The sequence below is a fragment of the Diospyros lotus genome, chromosome 3, assembly GCF_014633365.1.
Source record: "Diospyros lotus cultivar Yz01 chromosome 3, ASM1463336v1, whole genome shotgun sequence".
NCBI lineage: Eukaryota > Viridiplantae > Streptophyta > Magnoliopsida > Ericales > Ebenaceae > Diospyros > Diospyros lotus.
Genome location: NC_068340.1, coordinates 15,715,565 through 15,739,528, shown reverse-complemented (window position 1 = coordinate 15,739,528; position 23,964 = coordinate 15,715,565). Strand labels below are relative to the sequence as shown.

The window sequence follows — 23,964 nt, the reverse complement described above, 5'->3', positions numbered from 1 at the left end:
CCATGTCATCAAAAATGCCATGTTAACAATGTCATGTCGCCAAGTTACATATATGGCAACTTCATATAGAGAACTACTCAAATTTTTCAAAAACTTCCATATATTTCTTTTGAACTTTCCATATATGAACAAGAATTCCATATATATATATATATATATATCTTCTAGACTTTCCATTCTAGGAACTCTCTTTGAACTTTCCATACATAGCTCAAATACTCAAATTTCTAGAAAACTCTCTAAAAGCTTGTTTCCATATATAATAAAATCTTCATATATATATATAATAAGTTTCCACATATAACTTGTGTCATGAAAGCACTAGAGAACAACTTTGTAAGCCTTATGAATGCTTCATGCTTTGTTAGTACATAAAATATAAATGTATATCACATTCATACATGTCAATCATCAAAATATACACTCAATACCAAGGATAAGAGGGTCCCAAAGAGTCTTCATGGGAAACCTTTAGGTAGCCTTTGGGGATTGTTATCCTAGATGAGTCTACAATCACAGAGGTAGTCAGAAGGCACGCAAGGATCTTCTCCATGCGGGCCCTCCGATGCCTAAGTCATACACTAGCATTCGAAATAAGAAAATATGCAAGAATGCAGATGATGTGTGAGTTATATGTAAATTGTAGGTTTTCGAGAGAGTAATTTATCGATAGGTAGAGTGTAGTCTAGAGTCTTAAGTCTTCAAGACCAAGGTTTGAGAGAGAATGTGAAAGTCTACACAGGTTGCAAAAACCCTAATGCTATGGAGTGGGTAGATATTTATAAATATTTGATAGGATCCACGGATGAGAGTCCTCAGACTTTCTGAGATGATGCATCAAGTGAGGTCGGAGAGTCTGAAGATATCTTTGGGGTGAAGGCGTCTTAATGAGTGTTTGCTGGGTAACTTAGGCTCAGATGACTATGAGGAGTTTTCGGGCTTTGCAAAGTATGAGGGTTGACCACTCCGGGAGACTATCCAAAACTCCGAAAAACTCTCGGCTAGGGAGATTCTCAAGAATCATTCGAGTTTTCAAGTATACATAGGATTTTTTAAAATTTTTTAGGGCACCCCACAACATATGGTTATGTTTTTATATACATATGACTGTTATTATTGTGTTTTGCAAGAAATGATTCATTTTTGTTGTTTATTTATTTGGTTTTTAAAAATAAATTAAAAATTGATTTATCTTTTTACATCTACCGTTGGTATGTGTAATTGTTATTGTTGCAATTTTTCATAAATTAGAAGTGTAAATGAAGATGGTGTGGCATAAAAAGAAGACAAAAGAAACTAGAGAAAGGGAAAAAATAGGGACAAAATGGTGTTCAAGGAAAAAAAGGAGAGGGGGGGTTGTTGGTCATATTAAGAGGGCAAAATTGCCACAACAGTGCAAAAGTTTAATCCCGCTGGGGTGGGATAAATTTGTACTTGGGACAAAATGACACAAGTTTATCACACATCCATCGGATATTTTTACCCTTTATATAATGTATCCCACCTATGTAACAATACCAAATATGGTATTAACTTAAAGAGAAAGGGAAAAAATAGGGACAAAAGGTGTTCAAGGAAAAAAAAGGAAGGGGGGTTGTTGGTCATATTAAGAGGGCAAAATTGCCACAACAGTGCAAAAGTTCAATCCCGCTGTGTGGGATAAATTTGTACTTGGGACAAAATGACACAAGTTTATCACACATTCATCGGATATTTTTATCCTTTATATAATGTATCCCACCTATGTAACAATACCAAATATGGTATTAACTTAAAAAATGGTAATTTGAGTAGCTTATGCTCGTACCAAACATGTCATTTTCGGGAGAAAAGGGGGCGAGTGATTAAATTATAAGGAAAAAATAATTAATTTATTTAAATATTATAACAACAGGGGATGTATCTTTTATTTTGGAAAATATAATGATGGCCGAAGTTATTTCATTGAACTTTAAAGGTGTTGGCCGCAAGATGGTCGACCGGCGGCCGACGCAACCCGAAAGGGAACTCCGTAGCTGATAGCTCTGCTGAAACTTGATGATCCAGTAAGGAAAGAAAGTTTTATATTGTATTCAGAGAGAGAACATAAAAGGGATGCATCTATGGCCGTCTTTGAGGATCAGAGAGTCGTTCAAGTTGGCGTACCTGCAGAATTTGGAATGGAACCTCCATAGGATGAAGCAGCAACAGAAGCATCAGTCTCAGCAGAAACTCGTGGATGTTAGTGAAGGAGGAGACGCAGTCGATTCAGAAGCGCAACGTGGTGGTGGGGCCCTGATCTTGTGCCGGGAGCTGCTTCTGATCCTCTCTTGCTGTTACTGTTGCTTCTGTTGTGGAGGTACTACTCTACTCTTCTCTTTCTTAGGTGTACATACATAAATTGCGTACTTAGGGCTTTTGTCTTCTTGAACTAGGCTTTGACTCTCTTGGTGAATTAATGCGGTAACTAAGCCATATGGTAATTGAGTGGTTCAATTGTTAGTTGCCCGTAAATTTGTATGGCTGGGCATTGACTTGGTTTCATAACCTAATTTCATGCTTCTGGTCCAGTTCCTAAAGCTACCACGCATAGCAACTTATTCTAGTAATTATACCATGTTTCGGTTTGCCTGTAGCTAATTCCTTGTATTATCAGATTTGGGGCTCATATACTCTAAGATAGACTAGCACCTTGATGTGATGCCTTTGCTTGATTCCAAGCAGGTTATGTGCCAATCGAGTGAGTCGCCCAAGATACTGTCTAGGGCTAATTAGGCAGCCTCTTAAAACCCATCTTTGTTTCTGTTTCTAGCTATTTTGAATTAAAAAGAAAGCAATTAGAGAGGAGAAAGATAGTTTTGTTTGAGGGAAAGTAATCTCATTAAAATTGCATTACTGAGCGCCCCCCCCCCCCCCCCCCCCCCCAAAAAAAAAAAAAAAAAAAAAATCCCCTTGTTACATCTATTAGCACTCCATTTACATTCACAACCTCAACTGACTCATAACTTGAAGTAATATTCAACAAACGTTCTCAGAAGTAGGGCCGCTCTTAAGCATGCAAGACTTAGTTCACTAATAAGAATTAATCCACTAGCACTTTCAACAAAATAAAACCATTACATTCAGCAATAAATAAATAAATAAAACCATTACATCCCGCCTTCCTAAAAATCAACCTTTCCCTCAGGGTGGAAATCTTGAAAACAATCTTTTAACCGCTCATGGTGTTCCCAAGTTGCACTGAAGGAGATGCCCTTGCCAATGAACAAGAACTTTTTTGTGACGCATGCAGATTTTTTGCTCAAGCATTTGGTTGCAGCCAAGCCAAGATAATATCCTCTTCTTCATGCACCGTTGGCAATTGCTTCTGCACTTGTAAAACTGCCCCAACCTCTTAATTCAAATAAGATACATGAAACACAAGGTGAATCCTTGATCCAATTGGCATTTGAAGCTCATAAGTGCCGGGTCCAATTTTTTTGATGATCTTGGAGGGTCCACATTACCCCACAGAACCTCCATGATTGCTTCAAATTCCTCCTAACTGTTACAGATATCTACCTATACGGATACAGGCATACATAAACAACTTCACTAACTTCAAAGTTTCTGTCTACCCGATGAGAACTTAGATTTTTTTCATGCAGTCTTGGGAAACTTGCAACTAATTTTTTAGTTCATTGAAGATATGAACTTGATCAGTTAGCTTGTTTTCCACCGACTTGACTTGTGCCTTGCCTGGCACATATGTTAGCAAAGTTCCTAATTATACACAATTCAAAAGGTGTCTTCTTAGTAGTACTGTAAGTGCTTGTATTGTAACAATACTCAGCCCAAGAAATCCACATAACACATTGCACAATCTATCCATCCTTTTGAGGGTGATAAGAAGATGAAAAATTGAAGTTGGTTTCCTAAAAATTAAATAATTCCTTCAAATACTAGCTAGTGGGGACCTTATCTCTATCACATACAATGGACTTAGGCATCCCGTATAGCTTGAATATGTTATCAAATAATAATTGAGCTGCTGATATTGTTGTGTATGGATGAGAAATGGGCATAACATGTGTAGGCTTGGACAAGCAAACCACTGCTACAAAAAATTGTAGACTTAGTTGAGTTAGCCTGGGAAAGGGAATCTGGGACATGGCCAAGTCTCAGTGAAATCCTTGGATATCTCAGTCAAAACTTGGTATGGAATTGGGGTAGGTCGGAGCAATCCATCCAGTGAAGTCTGTTCGCCGCCCTTGTGCTGTTGACAAGTATCATACTGTTTGATGTAGTTTCTCATGTCCTCTCTCATCATGAACCAGTAGGAAACAACTTTTTTAAATTGAAGGGTCCTATGATGGCCTTCATGTTGTATTGAGTGCATCGCTCCACAATGGAGGAATTTAAGTGGACCCAGGTAGCAAGAATATTCTGCCTTTAGAAAATAATACTCTTTCTTTGTAGCTCCAAGGACTGACAAATTCTCCCTTCAGGACTTGTTCCACAATCTGTCGTAACTTTGAATTTGTTTCGACATCCTCTTGGATTGCTGTTACCCAACATGGGGCAAATGTTGATATGGAAAAATGTTCTTCCCTTACTAATAATGCATATGCTGCCACATTCTGTTTCCCAGACTTATTTGTAAAGTCATATCCTATGAACTTGATCACCCACCTTTAATGAGCTGGCATTGTAATATTCTAATCCCACAAATATTTCAAGCTTCTTTTTGACAACAAATTGCCAACCCAATAGATAATGCCTCCACTTTTGAATTGCATGAACCAAAGATAGCATTCTTTTTCATTGGTAGATAAAAATAAATTTAACCTTGCAAGGCATGACTAAAGAAAGCTAGTGGTCCTGCACTAAAACTGTTTCAATACCTGCCCCAGATGCATCACATTTGACAATAAATGGCTTAGTATTTGGTAAGGAAAACACTAGAGCTCGAGTCATCAGTTGCTTGAGTTGCTCAAATGCCCCCTTCTACCGAGGTTCTAACTTGAAACTTCCCTTCTTGAAAATTTAAGTTAAAGGAGCAGGTATCTTGCCGTAATTTTGTATGAACTTGTGGTAGTATCCTGTTTGCCTCAGGAATCCTCTCAAAACTTTAACTGATTGAAGTTTTGGCCATTCAAGTATATCTATAGTTTTTTTTTTTTTTTTCCCAATCAACTTCTAATTAAATATCCTAAGTACTTCACCAGTCTTTGTCAAAAGCGGCACTTTCACTTTCTCTACAAAGAGTATATGAGATCTCAAAATAAAAAATAGTGTTCTAATATGATTCAGATGTTCTCCCATTGTTTTACTATACATAAAAGAGTAATTAGGTACACTAACCACCCCCAAGGTAAGGCCTAATTACAGGGATCATCCCTCCATTTTGGGAAATTACAGCAAACACTCCTGTTAAAAAAATTAATTAAAATGGTAGTTTTACCCCTGCCTTTTCAATCTCTCTCTCCTCTCTCATTTTTGAAAATAGAAAAAAAAAAAAGAAAACATTGGTGGTGGTTGGCCACTATCAGTGGCAGCAACAGTTAAAAGACCTCTTTCACCAATGTTGGACACTGGGGTTCATTGTACATAGAGCTAGGGGCCTCTTGCCAACGTTAACCTCAAAAACATTCCCAATGGAGGCCTCCCCTTCATAGTCAACTCAATCATCTCCAGTCTCTCCCAAGTTTTTGATCCCAAAAACGTGTGTCCTCTTGATTGCCTCCCCTAGAAATTGCTAGGAATAAACCCAACGATGCCTTGGTTTCCATCATTGGAAACGAGCCTAGCAATGGCAACCCAAGGATGGCTAGGTTAGTAGAGGAGGGTGTAATAGAGACAAAGAGCTACTGCTGCTGCTGCCACCACTGCCATTGCGTTCACTGGAGCAGAGGGGGGGAGAGAGAAAGTTTAAGGCTATTTTGGGCATTTTAAACAATTTAGTGTCAGTTTATTAGTGAAGGGTAAACTGTAATGAGTTTTTAACCTCAGGGGTACACCCACTAATTCATTAGAGATTGGAATGTCAATGGAGCATTTGTCAACCTAAACGACATAACTAAATATTCGTAGTGTCCTTGGTGCATTCTGTCTTCTCCATATCAAGAGGGTGTATGCTAATTTGGTGGTATCTTATCCTTAAATCGAGTTTAGTGAAGTAGGTTGCCCCATAAAGCTTGTCTAACAACTCAACAATCATGGGTGTGCCTTGCTATTGTGCGCCCGCTTGGAAGTATTCAAGGCGCCCAAGGTGCGCTTAGATGTGCTTTGTGCCTAGGGGCGCCTCTAATAACACTGGTAAACAGTATATTATTACAACCCTTAGGTAGAACTCACCCTCAAAAGTTAGTTGTCAAGGGGAGGGTGCCCAGGAGATTATAAACCCCATACCAAGAGCCTAAACTTTCAATGTGGGACAAATCCCATGCTGTGTAGTGAACTATAACATACCACCACGCTTTGCAGTCCGACACCCATGACGACAAGTTGTGCACTAGTCACGATTAGTTCTGGACGAACACTGCAATGTCAATATCACCTCCATCGTCGCACAATTGCAACTGGGAGGCATGGGGTCGACTCTGATACCATTGTTACAACCCTTGGGTAGAACTTGCCCTCAAAAGCTATCTGATGTGCCCTAAGGTTATAAACCCCACACCAAGAGCCTAAACTTTCGATGTGGGACAAGTTTCATACCTTGCAGTGGACTATAACATATACCACCTTTACTCAACCATACTACTCTAGGCCTTCTCTTGTATATCTGGAGATAGATCAACCTTTTCCATAGCCACCAGAATATTTTACTGGCACTGTTATTTACTAGTGGAATACCGACGGACTAAGCCCCTATCAGGTTTTCCAAACTACAAATAAGATGGCTAATGTTGCCAATATTTACAGGAACGAAGGATAGTTAGAAGAGGAAGCAGCTACCACTTTAACCCAAATTGCCAATATTTACAAGAATGAAGGATAGTTAGAAGAGGAAGCAGCTACCACTTTAACCCAAATGTTTATTAGACAATTACGGGGATGGTCTAAAACTCAACACCCCTCTAGAGACATAGCATATTGAAATTAGTCAAGATAGACAAACGCACAAATCAGCCCATTCTAGAGCCAGCGGATCAGCTATTCCTAAGATTGTTACCACACTCTTGTGCTCTATCATGGTCCACTTCATTGGAAGTCCCAGTGATCTAGGTAAACAATTGGGAGAATTAATAAATAACCTTAGATGTCGATTTTACACAGTATAAGGATACATTTCTTAGCAGACTATATGGAAGAGAAGACTCAGCAGCCAGTTATTATAAAGAAAAATTTATCAATGGCCTTCCTGGATCCTTTGCCAATCAGGTTAAAGATAACTTAATAACAGAAAATAGGTCCACAGGAGAGGGAATTAACTATGAGCTTTTTACTTATGGAGAACTAATCCATATCATTACAAAAACAGCCCTAAGATTTTGTAATGACTTAACCCTAAATGACCAACTTAAAAAACAAAAGGCTAATAGTAAAGGAGAATTAGGAAATTAGTGTGAACAATTTGGCTGTCATATATCGAAATATAATAAGAAGAAAGTCAAATCTAAGGTCATAAAGATTCCCCATATTTCATAAGAAGCCGTTTCACAAAAAATATAAACCAGATTATTAACAAAAGCCTGTAAATAAACATAAGTAAAACACTAGTGGATATAAAAGATATCAGAAAACCAAAAAATCAAATACAATTACTTGCTATAAATGTGGGCAGAAGGGACACATAGCCTGACGTTGCAAATTATGAAAGAAGTTAAATGAACTCCAATTAGATGATCAACACAAGGAACAACTTATGGCCTGTCTGTGGGAAGACAGTCAATCAGAATCTGAAAAAGAACTATCTGATAATGAAAATTTAGAACTCCAAGCTAGCTCAGACACTTTAGAAACCTCTGACACGGGGACATCTTCATCAGAGTGTAAAAGAAAATCATGCTACTGCAATAATAAGGTATGTCCACTAGGCACTGAAAATATCCAAATAATGTTGGACATGGTAGACAAAGGTGAAGACCCCCAAATTAAGCATCAATATCTCCAACAATTTCATAATATGATTAGTAATAACTAACCTCTTCCTAAAAACAAAACCCCCAGAACAGATTTTTAAGAAATTGCCTGGCTAGTAACTCTAGGAAACAAGATTACCCCTAAAGACTTGCAGTTAGAAATCAAAATTTTAAAAGAAGAAGTATCAGGTGTAAAACAGGAACTGGAAATAATGAAGACCTCCTTACACCAATTAGAACAAGACAACCTAATTACAAATCTAAGAGAAAAGATAGATACCTTCTACCCTCCACCTCTTGACTACTGATGAAGAACCTTCTAATACTATAAAAGTTGAACCAAAAGAAAATGATGAAGAACACTGTTTTTGTTAACCTCCTAAGCAGAATAACTTACCAAAAGTGGTATATTGATATTACTATCAGAATAAAAAAATTTAAATTAGAAACTACAGCCCTCTTTGACTCTGGATCCAATATGAACTGCATACTAGAAAGCTTAGTACCCACTAAATTTTTTTCAAAAAACAAAAGAAACCTTAACAGAAGCAAACAATGACTAGTTACGAATTCGTTATAAAATTCCCCATGCACATGTACGTAATCAGAATGTTTGTTTCTCTACCTCGTTTCTTTTAGTCAAAAATCTACTACACCAATCATTTTAGGAACACTGTTCCTTCAGCTTTTATTTCCCATGGAAGTTACTGAAGAAGGAATTTAGAACAGAATGCATGGGAACACCTATCTTATTTAAATTTTCCTTTCCTGCCAAAACTGGAGACATTAATCTCCTGAAAAATGCCTTAATTGAACAACAAAAAATTCAAATCATTAACCAGAAACAAAAACAGGTTTTATTTTTCAAAGAAGAATTCACCCTAAAAAGAAAAGAAGAACAATTAAATGAGCCTCAAACAAACCAAAAAATCCAACACTTAAAACACTGTTAGAATCAGAAGTTTGTTCTACAATACCTAATTCTTTTTGAAATAGAAACCAACATATCGTAGACTTGCCCTATGAATCAGGATTTACAGATAAAAATATCCCTTCTAAAGCAAGACCTATATAGATGTCGCTAGAATTAGTAGAATACTACAAAAAAAGAAATACAGGATTTATTAGATAAAAATCTTATTAGAAAATCCAAGTCCCCATGGTCCTGCTCAGCGTTCTACTATGTCAATAAAGCTGCAGAACTGAAGAGGAAGTCCCAGGTTAGTCATCAATTACAAGCCCCTGAATACAGCCTAAAATGGATTAGGTATCCTGTACCTAATAAATCAAAACCTTTTGAATAGATTATATAAGCAAAAATATTTTCAAAATTTGATATGAAATCAGGATTTTGGAAAATCCAAATTGCTTAAAAGGATTGCTATAAAACAGCATTTACAGTTTCATTCGGACAATGCGAGTGGAATGTAATGCCCTTTGGACTAAAAAATGCTCCTTCAGAATTCCAAAACAGCATGAATGACATCTTCAACCCATACACAGCGTATATAATTGCCTACATAGATGATGTATTAGTACTTAGCAATAATCTAGATGATCACTGGAAGTATCTAAGGACATTCTTTTACATAATATTAGAAAATGGAACTATTGTTCCTATACAACGAACTGTAGACTTTGAAGATAAATTCCCTGATCAAATCTTAGACAAAAATCAGTTACAATGATTTCTTGGATCATTAAATTATGTAGTTGACTTCTATAAGAATATCAAGCCCCAGTGTAATATTTTATTTGACTGCCTAAAAGGAAGCCCAATCCCATGGACAGAACAATACACTAAAATTGTCCAGACTATCAAGTCTCAGGTAAAATCAGTGCCACTCCTCCACCTCTGTCATCCCACAGCACAGAAGATTGTAGAGACAGATGCATCTGACATAGGATTTGGAGGTATCCTCAAACAGCATATCAACTCACAAGATTATATTATTAGATTTTATTCTGATTTTTGGAAAAAAAACCCAAGCTAATTATTCTACTATCAGAAAAGAAATTTTAGCCATTGTCTTATGCATTACAAAATTCCAAGATGATCTTTTAAATAAAAAATTTCTTCTTAGAGTGGACTGTAAATCAGCCAAACAAATTTTACAAAAAGATGTTAAAAATCTTGCTGCTAAATAAATTTTTGCCAGATGGCAAGCATCATAGCTATTTTCGATTTTGATATTGAATATATAAAAGGAGAAGCTAATTCTCTGCCTGGCTTTTTTCAGGGAAAATAGTTCCAGGACAAAGAATAACTTATTTCAAACACTCCATCCTTATCAGTATTTCTTTATAAAATTATGTCTAAACCAGATTGGTATGAGCTTACTTTAGCAGATAAACAATCTACTGCCAATCAGGCAACTGACCAGGTCCAGGGAATGATCTGGCTAGTCCACAGAAAACAGCTCGTGGTAAAGACTTCTCAAATCCATTATAGCTGGAGGCTTTCTAAAAAGCCCAAAAACTCGTAAAATAGTGATCCCAAGATCCCTATGGGAAAGATACAAATTAGGTGATCCAACAGTTCGACCGTTAAAATGATGATGGCCCTTATGAATTTCTTGTCACCTATGGTACCCAATCATACCCTAGATTTTTGTATAAGGAAATTATTGCTCCATTTCCCAGTGTCCATTACTCCATCGTTGAGGAAAGAAGAAAACAGATTGTCATAGAATTTTGTCCCAGCAATCTATACATTTCAGCCGACCTTGCTACCCATATTGGTATTATAATTGTCCAAACGGAAACTCTCTGTGAACAGCTTCAAGCCATTAGATTTTATCAGGCGTTTGAATATAGCTCTTCTTACAGGAAAAAGACTACCATGAGCACTGATAAGAACAAGATTAAGTTAACAGCATCAGGTTATGCCCACAACTATATGACAGGTAAAGTATCAGTCACTCTCCCAAAAGCCCCGTCAAACCAAGACTCTTCCTCATCAGTAAAACTTAGACCTAAATTGCCTTTATCCAATCAACTTATCCCTTTGCATAGCATTTAAAGGCGCAAGGCGCAAAGGGGTCCTAGAACCCAAGGCGCAAGGCGCGTGCCTGGCAGAGGGGAAGTCTACTGAGAAAAAAATATAATCTAATAAAATATAGGTAAATTAAAATGATAAAAACAAAATATAATAAATTAGCAAGTATTCATCATCAAATTCAAACATAAACAATTCATAATCAAACAAAAAAATTCTAGAAATAAACACAACAATAATAACATCCAACTTCAATCATAAGATGATCTTCTTGATCATCATCATCTAAATTATATTGGTCACTTCCAAAGTCTTCCTCTTCATCCTCTTCTTCATATTCTTCTTCAAAATCAATATCTTCCTTCTCATCTCTCAAGTGTTAGAGGAGTACTAATCTTTGACTGAGAAGAAGATTATAAAATTTTGATTATAAAAAGAAACCTGAAAATTAAAATTTATAATTTTGAAGAAAAAAAAGAAACTCAGATGAACTAATTCCTACAGTTGTAAAAGGCATAATATTAAAAAAAAAAAAAAAAAGAAAGAAAACAAAAGGTAAAAAAAATTTGGCGGCATTTCCCCTTAATAATTGTGATAATCTTTAATTTTTAAGAAGAAAAAATCAAGAGAGAGAGAGAGAGGGAGGGAGGCAGAACCAAAATAGAAGAAAAAAAGAAAGAGAGGGATGAAATGAGAGAGAAAAAGAAAAAACTTACTTATTTCAGTGGTAGCTGGTCCTTTTCCATCGTCAGCCAGCCAATCTTGTCGGAGGAAGAAGTGTAAACTGCTCTTTGGTGTTGCAAGAAGGAAGAGAGGCTTTTAGGGCTTTGGATCTGTCTCCATCAGGTATGTAGGGCTGGGTTTTTTCACCTTTTTTTACTTTTTTAAAAAATATATATATTAAAGATATGAGAGGTGCACACCTCAACAGATAGGAGCGTGCCTCTTTAAGGCTGCCTCGCCTTGGGGGTCTATGGCACAAGGAGTGCCAGGTGTGCCTTTCACAACTATGTCCCTTTGACAGATTTTCCTCCACTAATTCCCTCTTATTCAATCTGTCCATCTGCACCATTCCAGCTAATTCTTCCACCTCCTCACTGCAACCTAAAACTATAACCTCACAAAGTCAGCATATGTTGATAAGACTACCATCTTACCAATAGCTACTTTGGAATCACCTTTATTATCTGGAGCCTACCATAATGACCCAATAAAACCTGTCAAGACCATTATTCACCCTCGAACCTATAGCCTTTCTTCGGTTGCCCCATCACAACAGTATTTTGAGTTTATATTCATTGATACAAAATGAGGGGAACTCATTCCAGTCACAGAGAAATAATTTTGCTGAAGTTGCTTTTATGAAAGTTAAGATTTGCAGAGTTCTGTCCATGGCTGACTGGAAACAGAACCCCTCAGCACCAAAAAAGCTTTCCCACATATTGGGACTACATTGACGCCTGGACAAAAGTACTGAGGGGACAAAATCAAAACTGCAATCTCTCATGTTTCTTCTACTATGACAAAAATTGTACTACATTTCCGGTATGGTTCTTTGACTGGTGGACTAAGTTTGGACCAACCACAGAGATTCTTCCTCCATCAGTAAAAGAAGCACATGAATTTTCAGGACTGAAGCCAAACTGCCAGAACCATGGAATGCTTATCCCCCATTATTCTGTTATTTCCGACAATTTAATGTGTCCTGGATATTGTTCCTTGATTACTAGATTACTGAAATCAGTACTCAAAAGACACTCATTTATCAAGTCGTTGATGGCTTTTAAAGTCACCCAAGATGCTTATCTTTGAGCAAGCTCTTGAGACTTATCTTTGTTTATCTATTTTGAAGAAATAAATTAGATATTGCTCCATAAACTTGCATTAACTGAATAAAAAACTGTTGAGACTCGACAGAAAACTTAGGGTTTTGCTTAAGCAATCACAAAATATTTGATGGTCTGAATGGAAACAAACATTCACAGTGCTGGGATCAAAAAATATAAACGCAGAGAAACAAAAATAAGAACAGAGACACAAGAGTTATTATCGTGGTTCACCTCAAACTGAGGCTACATCCACGTTGAGCTCGAGAGAGAAGAGCTCACTGCACTATGAGATGAAAATTGGATTACACGCTCATAAACCCTCATAAACAAAGCCCTCTAACAATCAATGGTTCGAGAACACAAAACTGCCGATCAATCACTTAATACAGATTAAAGGCAAACCTATCGAACCACAAAAGCTATACAGACATGTACAGAAAAGAATTAGGGAACAAACCAGAGAGAACCCTAGCCAAAAGGCGAGAGCCTTCAACCCGCAAGAACCAACTCGATAGAAAACCCCTTTCTGATTTTTCTTTCGTCTTTTCTGCCTCTCCAAGTTCACATCTCGAGGCAGCAATTAAAAGCGATCAAGAGCGGCTGGGATTGCGCCTCAAAAAGTGTGGATGAATGGACCAGATCAAATCGTGCAAGCACGATTATAATCCCAACAGAAAACGGCAGAGGAGCAGGAGAGCAGGAGATGATCGGGCAATGGTTGAGGGAGCATAATCAGGCGCCAGCTGAGGGTCAGCTGATGGTTGCCACGTGCAGCCATCCAGCGGCTGCCAAATGGCAGCACGCGGTTGCTGCACGTGGCCTTCCAGTCAGCATAGTGTAACGACACCGTTTGGAGCTTCACAATTAACAAAAACATTCCATCCGTTTTACATGCACTGGCACTTAATTTACATTCACTAACTCAACTGACTCTTCTAGCTTGAAGCAATATTCAACGAACATTCTAAGACCACTCTTAACCCGCTAAGAGATGAAAGTTGCCTGTAGGGAAGCATGCAAGACATAGTCCACTAACACTATCAACAAAAGGAAACTGTAACAAAACAAAATAGTCACTTCTGCATAAAAAGTAAAAACACAAGAAGGTTGTGTGGAAGTGAGGGTTTGATAATATGGAATGGCTTGGATACAATAAGGTTGCAAATTGCAATAACGTTTAACTGGTGTTCCTATTTGTTGCATGGAAACCTTTCCATAAAATGAAACCAAAATAATTTCGACCCTTTACTTGTAGAGTTGTAGTACATTCATGTATGTGGTATGTGTTCATTTCGCATATTCATGGGGTGCTAAACATTTTTTGCATGCACATTTAATTGGAACAGCTAAATGCTACTCTGCAAGATCACAAACTAGGATACAAAGTGATCAAACACCAACTGATTTGTAGTGCAATTGGAACTGTAGTGGCTTGGGTGATTGACTTAATTTGAAAATAGAAGAAACTAAGAATCAGCAAGTGAGAGAGGAATTGGCATTGATCCTTCATCATCATCTTGCTGGAGGATTATCAAGTTATCATATGAAGCAATCTGGATTCTAGACTGAATTTGTTTGCCTGTCAACCTGTTACTGGCTGTACATGTCTTCTGCTTTCTGGATTATGACCTATAATAACATTTGCAGGGCATACATGCTGTTGGGCATTTGATTTTCTAGCTTATATTGAAGGCATAAGATACAAAATAAACTAAATATGTAACTCTCGGCCTACTATAGTTACATTCTTACACACTGCAAGTACGGATGGAAACAGTGGTGATTTTGATGAGAGTAGCAATCATAGAAGTCCTAGTTGCAGTACCCAACCAGGACCTAATCTAAATTTGCTAGTTTTATGTTGTGGGGTGCAAGAAGGCCTTGTTGTGCAGCCGGTTTGCACTAAGATGATATTCTAGTTGTTTCAATGAAATCATAGCAGTTCAATAAAAATCACATATAATTTTAGAAGTTTTCATTCCCTCTTTCGAGAAGCACAAACCTGCTCCTCGAGGTCTTGGTAGGAAGACTGAAGTTCTCTGTTTCTCTTTTCCCAAGATTAAGCCCTTGCATCATGGAATAAGAGTGAGAGAGTCTAACCAGATAAACTAAGATGCTTGAGTAGCACAATTATGTTATTTTCCTCAAAAGCCAAAATAAATCTGAGCACATATCTTTCCCATAGTTTTTTCAGATGATTGTTGCTCCTTTTGTAAGTTCCTTATTGGGCCTTATCCCTAATTATTCAAATCCTGGGTTCCAAATCCAACCTCTTCTGGCTATTTCCAAATGATTGGGTGTTTTTTTCCACCCCTTTTAACAAATTGATGGTAAAGCAATGAGCTAGGGATTATATTTTAGAATTTAAGGCTACAAAATTCTATTAAATACGCCTCACTGTTCTTAGAATGAATACTTCAAGGAAGCTAATCTATTTCTTGTTTATCCATAGGCGTGCATACTTTTATGGTTAAGAAATTCTTTTGTTACACCTGTCTGCCACTGGGAACACCAGTTTCTACCTAGCTTGCGCATGTTAAGCATGCTACCGGCATTCATCTTGAGCCAAGGTGATTGCATGTTCCTTTTAGGACTCACTGCTATCATGCGTACGGTTATGCTTGTAGCCAAAATTAGCACAACTCCCAGTTCCTTTCCTTCTTTTTATTCAGAGGAATTTCCTCAAGGTAAGTTCATGTTTTATTACTAGAGCGAGTTGAATATAAGACCTCTAGTTTTAAGGTTTGTTCCAGAGTTCGTACTCCACAACACTGGGGTTACCTATGCTGATTGACTTCCAATCCTGTCTCCACTGTGCAGAAACAGTCAATTGTTCTAGGTTCCAAGATTGGGTTGATTTGTTGCCATACCGCAAATAATGGGGCTTTGGAGTTTATGTTCCAGAGATAAAAGATAAATCTGTATATTTAATTTTTGAATTGTTTGTCTGAAGATGTTTTGTGTCAAATTGTTTTTACTTCAATCCTGAGAATTCTGGAGAAGATTGTCCATTGTTGGTAGGAAATTTAGTTGAGACTTTTATCGCAATGCAAGAAGTCGACAGTTGTTTCAGTTAAAAAAAAAAAAATGCAAGCATGCCATCAGCCATATTGGCCTAGATAATCTCTGAGACTGAGCCCGATTATTATGACACTTACAATGTAGATAATATCATGCGTAAGGGCTTCTCTTAGATTTTCATTGTTGAAATTTCTTGCATTTGGAGTGAACAAGAGTGCTTCTTTTGATAACAAGAAAAGAAATGATTTATGAATTTTCCTTTGTATTTTAAGTAATCTTTATTCAACAATCTTACTCTTGGAAACTTACCTCGTTAAGAACAACCCCCACACCCCCCCCCCCCCCCCCCCCCCCCCCTCAAAATAAATAAATAAATAAAGCTTGCATTTGAATTGGCTGTTCGAAATGCTTGGATTAGATCATTGACATTTGGCTTCTCTACTTTCAGCTTGTGTTGATGATGAAGAAGCAAATTGAGTATTCCTTTTGAGATTTGCTTGTACAAACAAGATCTTATCGCATTGCTCAAGCAAGAGGGGGGGAAAGTGTCTGTATTGCTGTATAGCTGCTTCTGAACGCACTTTATTCGCAGATTTTCTTTGTGCCCAGCTGTGGTTATTGGTTTATCTTTCTAATTAGTTTATATGTTTCTGATTGATTTCCTTATCATTGATGATTGAATTGTCTCCTCTTGCTTCGTGGCATTACAGCATTGCTCTCTGAACTTAACCAAAATAGCATCGTATTATGATGTTTAAATATAAGGGATATTGGCTTGCCTGACCTGACCTGACCTGCCCTGCCCTATTCTTTCAAATTTGTCCGGACTACGCTTAAGCTCAGACCTTCAAACCTATTAACAAAACCAAGGGCTTAGCTTTGCCCATGAACCCACTCAAGTCGAGTTCACTACACTTAATAGGTCAAGCATGATGGTGCCTCATTAAATTATTTTAAAAATAATTTTTGTAAAAATATATTTACGTAGTTAATTAATGAATGAGATATAAATAATAAAAATAATTCTTAAAATGCAAAGTTCACTTTTAAAATAAAACTAAAACGTCAGAATTAAGAAGTTAAAAGCTTTAAAATAGAGATTAATAATTTAATTTCACGTTTAATTACTATTTGTATAAATATTTAAAAAATTATAAAAAAATAATTCTTGTTTCTAATGAATTCAAACTTCAAGAGTTATGTATAAAATATATACTTAAAATATTTTTTAAGATGATTATGGCTTTTAATGTATGGATATAAATTTCTTTATATTTTAAAAAGTGTAAAATTATGAATTTTGAATGACTTTCTCATTTCAAAATTGATGTATAATTTTTGAACTTTTACTTTTTTGGCTAAGTCATTGATGGATTGTCTAAAGAATAATATTTACATAAATTTTTATTAATTGTCATCGTGACATTATTTAAATTATTAGAGGTTTTAAATTAAATATTAAAAAAAATAAATTTAAGATTACATGATTCATAATTTTATTTTCTTATAGAATTAAAATTAATGCTCAGAAAAGCTGGATTGGGCCCATTTGATACGTCTAAGTTGAGAGAGCATATATTTGGAAAACATTAGAATTTATTTTCTATCCAAACGTTGTTAGAGATAAACTCTTTTTAAGTCTTCTAACTAAAAATAACTAACACACACTGCCACCGCCATCGCCTATTTTTTCTTCTCCTATGCAATGCAGGAGGAGGAGAAGGAAAACGGATCTGAAAGAGAAAGAAAACGAGAAGGAGAGAAGAAAAATCACATTTTCTGGACAGTGATTTGATTGATCATCTGGAGTTTTGCGATTATCATGTGTTGATCGAATTTTCTGTGAGAAAATGGACGATGTTTTCGGGGAGATCCTGGGATGCGGGCTTGGCTCTGATTCCGTCATGCTGAGACTTCTAAGATCAGCCATGGACGAAGCGCACGAGAACGTGCAGTGCACGGACGGCCCTGTCGAGCTGTTAAACGCCAGATCGAAATTCTACGAGCTGGCCATGATCCTGGTGCTGGGCTGCTCGAAGCTGATCGAAGAGAAGACGGACATACCAGAATGCAATCGCGACAAGATGCTCTCCGACTTGAGGGAGAGCGAGGACGTGGTTAGAGGCCGCCTCCACGAATTGAAACTCGGGATTGTTAACAAAGACCGGGAGCTCACCAGCAGATTGGAAAATGAGTCCCGTTTGAGGCAGGCTTTGGAGTCGAGGGAGAGGGAATTGGCTTCTCTGCAAGCGCGGTTCGAGCTCGAGAGGAAGAAGAGCGAGGAGTTGTTGATCGATCAGGCCATCGGGGATCAAGGGAAGGAAGGGTGTATCTGTGAACTGAAGAACTCTGTGGATCAGCAGGTGTGGAACATCAAGCAGAAGCTCGAGGGCGGGAACGGGAACGAGGCCTACGCCAAAGAAGCCCTCGAGGAAACGCCGGCTGAACAGAACGTGGTGATCGAGCAGATGAGCTCTGATATCGACTGCTTGAAGGGCACGGTTGATCTTGCTTTTGGCCGGATGCAGAATGCCGAGGCTCGCCCTTTGGAGAAGCAATGGCGGTGGAGAATTGAGAAGGATACCATCTTTATCATAATCAGGGGTTTCTTGAGCAGTCTCCAACACAGATTTGAAGCAGAACTGGGAAAGAGAGCCAGTGACCGTCAAGCTTCTTCTGGCTTCTTCCCCGGGCACAGTTGGGTGCAGTTCATCGATCAGATCACTAGGCTGCATCGCGAACTCAAGGCTCTGTGTAGTCAGAATGGAGTTCCGGCTGGTAACAACAGTTCAGAAACTCTAAGCAACATTCGTCGAACCAGTAGTGAGCCATTGCCAGAATTAGGAAATTATGAGGAAGAAGAACAACACGAGGAGGACCAGGATGGTAATGGTAATGGTGATGGAAGTCACTTTGTTGCGACAATGATAAAGAATCATGAATCAATCATAAGGATGCAGCGCAAAGAGTTGAATTTGTCTAAGAGGGAGGTTCTTAAAGAGAGCTCATCCATCAAGAAACTCAACCACTCCAGCAGCACGAAAAGAAGGCTCGAGAATGTTATTTCAAGATTGGACAATGTCATCAAGTGGAATGCAAAAGCAGGCGATTTCAAAGCTCTTAACAGGACAGTAAGTTCTCGGGGTAAAGAGAAAGCAACTGCCAATAGTTTGGCTAGTTTTGATGATCAGAAAGTTGGCGATAGTTCAGTTTCTTACATGAGGCAAGTAGACTTGGATAATGAGACAAGAAGGTTAAAACAAGAAAGCCGTGATTTGAAATTGCAAGCCATGATTGTAGAAGATATTTATGTTACCCTTTCCAAAGGTTTGATGAAAGATTTGGAACTTGAGTTATATAATTATGAAGCCGAGAACAGGATAAAGGATGATATTTGCATGCTTATCTTAAAGGAAATGTTGAAGGAGTCGAACATTAGCTCTGAAACTAGATTCAACCAAAGACAGGCTGATGGTGAACAAGTATGCTGCACAGTATGCAACAAGACAATTAGGGACTTCTGCTGTAGCCATGGCTTCCGATCAGCAGTGTCTCAAAATGATGGTGCTGAAGTTCACATGGAAGAGCTGGCACAATCTAGAACTAGAAGTCTGTTGAATTACTTGAGAAGCAGGTTAAATGAAGATGTGTCAGGAGAGTTGTTCAAGGAAGTGATTCAGGAATTGAGAAATGGTATGGATTGTCATGTCAGTGGAAACCTTATCAAGGAAGAAACATACCAAATTCTTGTCGATGAGATGGTTAAATTTAGAGAGCCTGGTGATAATTCTCCATTAAGCCAGCATCAGCCAGTCAGGGTTCCAGAAAATTACACGGGAACTGAAGCCATTGAGAGTGCACTGAGGGAGGAAATTTGTATGGTTTTCTTCAGAGAAATGATCGGGGAATGGAATACAGAAAGAGATGCTTATGACTTTGAGAACTTCGTTAGAGGAGAGATATATCATCTCATCCATACTGAGGCACTGAAGGATGCTCTTAACTCATTAGCAGAATCTGAAGCCCAAAATAAAGAGAATTATGCAGAAGAATCATTACTTTCTTCCAAAAAGTCGGATGGAAGTTTAGACTTCTTTGGAGAGGAGAGCTTGATCCGTAAATTGGATTCTTTGTCGAGACATTTTGAGGTTCAGGAAGATTTGATGCTGGAAGCAAGCTCTGAGATAAAGGAACACAGTTTAAACAACGACCTGGTGGCCTCAGAATGTGAGGAGGTGGATGAACGAGCTGCAATCGAGTGGTTGTTGACAGAGGAGGAAACCACCTTCAGCTCGGTGAGTAACAAACTGCAGGAAGCTCTGCAGCAATTCTCCACAAGCAAGGAACTACTGAGAGAGTTGCTGGACAGTTTAGGCATAGCTGTTAGCTATACAACAGGAAAGCTTCAAGATCAGATTATAGATCATCCTGTTCTCGATATTGCAGATCACAGAGAAGCCTCGGTTTCCCAACCTGACGATGATAAAATTTTGCAGCTAATCCCGTTCAATCCCATACTTTCATCTCTCGCAGGATTCCAGCAACTGCTTGTGGGTTTTGAGTGCATGGTGCACCAACAATTAGGAATCAGTTCTCTAAGGTACTATATATTTTTCTCTATTCCAATGACGAAATTTTCTTTAGAATTTGTACACGTAATTCTGCTATGCCTGCCCTTTGAGGGTTGTCTATATTCATCTCATTTCATTAACATATATAAATACAAGATCTGAATGGATTTTTTCATGCATCTTGGAGCATCCATTGTGAGTTGTTCTTGGAAAGTATCACATGCCATACAAGTACTTGAGAGGAGTTACAAAAAACCGAAGAGGTTAAATTTTGATTCTTAATCAGCGATAATCTGGAACTTCTTTTCTTCATCTTCCATAATAGAAACTGTAATTCCGGATGAGATGTTCATATGTAGTTTTAGGGTAAAAAGAGAGTTTTGTTGCTTTCACCCATAACTTTTCAACAACCAGTACCACCCATTTCTCCAACCAAAATTTGATCTTTCATGGCTGTACTTCCTTTTGATTTCAGGTTGAAAGAACTGGAAAATCAAATAGACCCACTCATTCGGTTTGTGGCAACACTGAGGCAAAGGGAGTTGCTTTACAGAAAGGCTTTCTTGACAAGATGTCATAATCTCAGATTGGCTGAAACTGAGGTAATTGCTTCAAGCCTCCAATAGAATTAAAGTGTAGGCATATGCTTTTATTCTTTGAGCTTGATGAGTCTTCTTTAGTTCAAGTTTCTACAATTGGGTATAGGTTGATTTGCTGGGAGATGAAGTAGATGCCCTTGTTGACCTACTTGAGAAGATATACTTGACACTGGACCAATATTCACCAGTTTTGTCCCGCTACTTCCCGGTATCGCAGTACTGCTTCCATTATGGATGATTAATTGCTCTCTCTCTCTCTCTCTCTCTCCCCATATATAGATATATGTGGAGCTGGAGCTGGATTTTGCTAGCTTTGTTTTGCAGGTGTCGGATACATTGAAGTTGATCAAGAAAGGGCTGGGAAAGAAGATTTAAGGGGTAGCAAATTCTGTATTCACAATTATTTTTTTTTTGTTTTTCTTTCTTATTTTCGGCGTGATTGGTTCTAGCTTCTAGCTAGATTAATTTTTCCAAGTAAAATTGGTTAGACGGCAACGTAACTAATATATTTATTACAACAGATTTAAGGGTTAATTAGAGTTGGAATAGGATAAAATTGAGACCAAAAGTACAATTTGTGGACTGGGCGGCAGTTGTCAACAAACCAATTGCAAAGATTAATTAGGCATCATGAGATTAAATGGAGGGTTCTATGGCTTTAGTTACTGGCAGTTCTTCCTTGTTGGCTTATCCTACTTTGAAAAGTCAACGCTCTCTCTCTCTCTCTCTCACACACACACACACACACTCACTGTTTCCATGGCGGATGTTCCAAGAAACCTGCGCGCGCGCAAAAGAATGAAGCATTTGGATTATCCTTAAAGCTACGTACCATATATATTAATTTTCTGTTCTGATGCATCGATGATCTTCCTAGCTGGCCATTTCTATTTCCGCCGGCATTGCTTCCATCGAAACTCTCACTTATAAATTTCTTCCGTCTCTGAACTCCATTGTAAACACAGATCAATATAATCTTAATTTCTGCTAAGAAGAAGAAGAAGAAGAAGAAGAAGAAGGTTATTGAAGTGGCTTAAATTCTGGGTTGATGAAAATGGTTGCATTACATGAACCACTGCGTTTCTTTCTTCTTCTTCTTCTCTTTCGAGGCTTCACAGTAATCTTCGCAGCAGCTCCTCTTGCAGACCAAGACGCAACTCCTCCACCTCCTATTTTGCTGCCATCGTCGCCGCCGCCCCCGCCACCTTCACCACCTACGCCACCCTCGCCGCCATCACCTTCGCCTCCAACGCAAGCCTCAGTGCCACCGCCGCCACAAATTTCGCCTCTGACACCACCAGGTCCTCCTCCTCCTCCTCCGCCGGCGTCAAAACTAGCTCCACCGTCGCCTCCATCACCATCACCACCACCAGTGCCGCCGCCGCCACCTCCAGCTTCACCTCCTACTTTGCTGCCATCGTCGCCGCCGCCCCCGCCACCTTCACCGCCTACGCCACCCTCGCCGCCATCACCTTCGCCTCCAACGCAAGCCTCGGTGCCACCGCCGCCACAAATTTCGCCTCCGACACCACCAGGTCCTCCTCCTCCTCCGCCGGCGTCACCACTATCTCCACTGTCGCCTCCATCACCATAACCACAACCAGTGCCGCCGCCGCCACCTCCAGCTTCACCTTCGGTTCCAAGCCCACCACCACAGAAGGAAGCAAAAGGCCCACAGAAGGGTGTCAGTGGGGGACAGAAGGCTGGGATTTCGATCGGCGCTTCTTGCCGGCTGCCGCCCCGGGAGCAGCAGGCTTTGGAGGCATGGTGTACAAGAAACGCCGGGATAACATTCGCCGAGCAAGATTTGGACATTCTGCCAGAAGGCCCCATCTCTAGTTGCAGTTTTCTTTTCTTTTTCTATTTTTCCTTTGCGTGCAATTGCCCTTTTTTCTTTTTCTTTTTTTTCTGTTAAGTTGCATCTGCAACCCTAATTTTTCAAATTTTCATCAATTTTGTTCTTTATTTTATTTCTATCTAATGCTTGCACCAATTAAAATAAAAGCTATCTAACACCAGTCATTATTTTGGTGTATTTATTATGGAGAATATTTTTGCTCCGGGTGAAACTATAAATATCTCTTCTTGTCTTACAAAAAAAAAAAAATCTCTTCTTGGAGTTCTCTAGGAGTGACACGTGTCCCAGACTCCAAATTTTGGTCAAATGGGTATCCAAAACTCCATGTCTAAGTTAGGGTCTAACTTAATAGTATACCAATTTTAGATAAAAGTCTCCGCCCAAATAACTAGATCTACCCTAATTCGAACCATATCTCTACTTGTTTAGGTTGGCTCATGGACTGAGATCTAATCATTCATGTAGCATGGTTAGGATTCTTTTGTACTCTACTCTTGATTGTTGAAGGTTATACTAAGGGATCGAGCGTTACTCTTGCAGGTTGAGAAAGTCTTGGACAAGCTCAAGATCAAAAAAAAGCCACTAGACGCATTGGACTTTGAATGAATCCAATGGTGAATAACTCCAATCATCATCATTTGGCCCTCGTTATAGAGCCAACTTCCATAATCTCCATCCATACATTCTTGTTATTTGAGTCCACCAATTTGCCTACCAAACTTTTTGTAATATTCTAGTATTTTGAGAATAATAATCATTAATTTTTTTGTATTTATTTTTTTTTACTTCCATTGGAGATTATAATTGAAAAAATTAATAGGTTAAATTGAAAAAGTAAATGCTAAGTAAATAGCCTTAGAGTTAGTGGGCTAAGTTGAAAAATGAAAGGCTAAGTAAATGTACTTAGAGCTAGTGGGCTAAAAAAAATAAAAAGTTAAGTAAATGGATTTAGAGTTAGTAGGCTAAGAAAGTGTGTTTAAAATTAATGAATTAAATAAAATAATAATCTATTTAAAATAAAATTTAGTGAAAAATAACTAAGA

General features: G+C 38.3%; 3 protein-coding genes across 4 annotated transcripts; 2 read left to right on the top strand and 1 right to left on the bottom strand.

Annotated features, from left to right (window-relative positions):
* Window positions 1-1,936: 1,936 nt before the first annotated feature.
* On the top strand, window positions 1,937-16,661 carry LOC127798064 (uncharacterized). The gene is made up of 2 exons (XM_052331361.1): window positions 1,937-2,338; window positions 16,342-16,661. The coding sequence occupies exons 1-2, from the start codon at window positions 2,095-2,097 to the stop codon at window positions 16,368-16,370; spliced, it is 273 nt and encodes a 90-aa protein (XP_052187321.1). The 5' UTR covers window positions 1,937-2,094; the 3' UTR covers window positions 16,371-16,661.
* Window positions 16,662-17,616: 955 nt separating this feature from the next.
* Window positions 17,617-23,632, top strand: LOC127796653 (uncharacterized). Of its 2 annotated transcripts, XM_052328908.1 has the most exons (5): window positions 17,617-20,493; window positions 20,940-21,066; window positions 21,170-21,271; window positions 21,388-21,441; window positions 23,462-23,632. In XM_052328908.1, exons 1-4 carry the CDS (start codon window positions 17,744-17,746, stop codon window positions 21,436-21,438), a joined length of 3,030 nt encoding a protein of 1,009 aa, XP_052184868.1. In that variant the 5' UTR covers window positions 17,617-17,743; the 3' UTR covers window positions 21,439-21,441; window positions 23,462-23,632. The 2 variants fall into 2 exon arrangements, with proteins under 2 accessions (XP_052184868.1, XP_052184869.1); XM_052328909.1 differs by lacking the exons at window positions 21,388-21,441; window positions 23,462-23,632 and having other exon boundaries at window positions 21,145-21,271.
* On the bottom strand, window positions 22,084-22,896 carry LOC127796842 (glycine-rich protein 23-like). The gene has a single exon (XM_052329248.1). It carries the CDS (start codon window positions 22,894-22,896, stop codon window positions 22,084-22,086), a length of 813 nt encoding a protein of 270 aa, XP_052185208.1.
* Window positions 23,633-23,964: the final 332 nt, after the last annotated feature.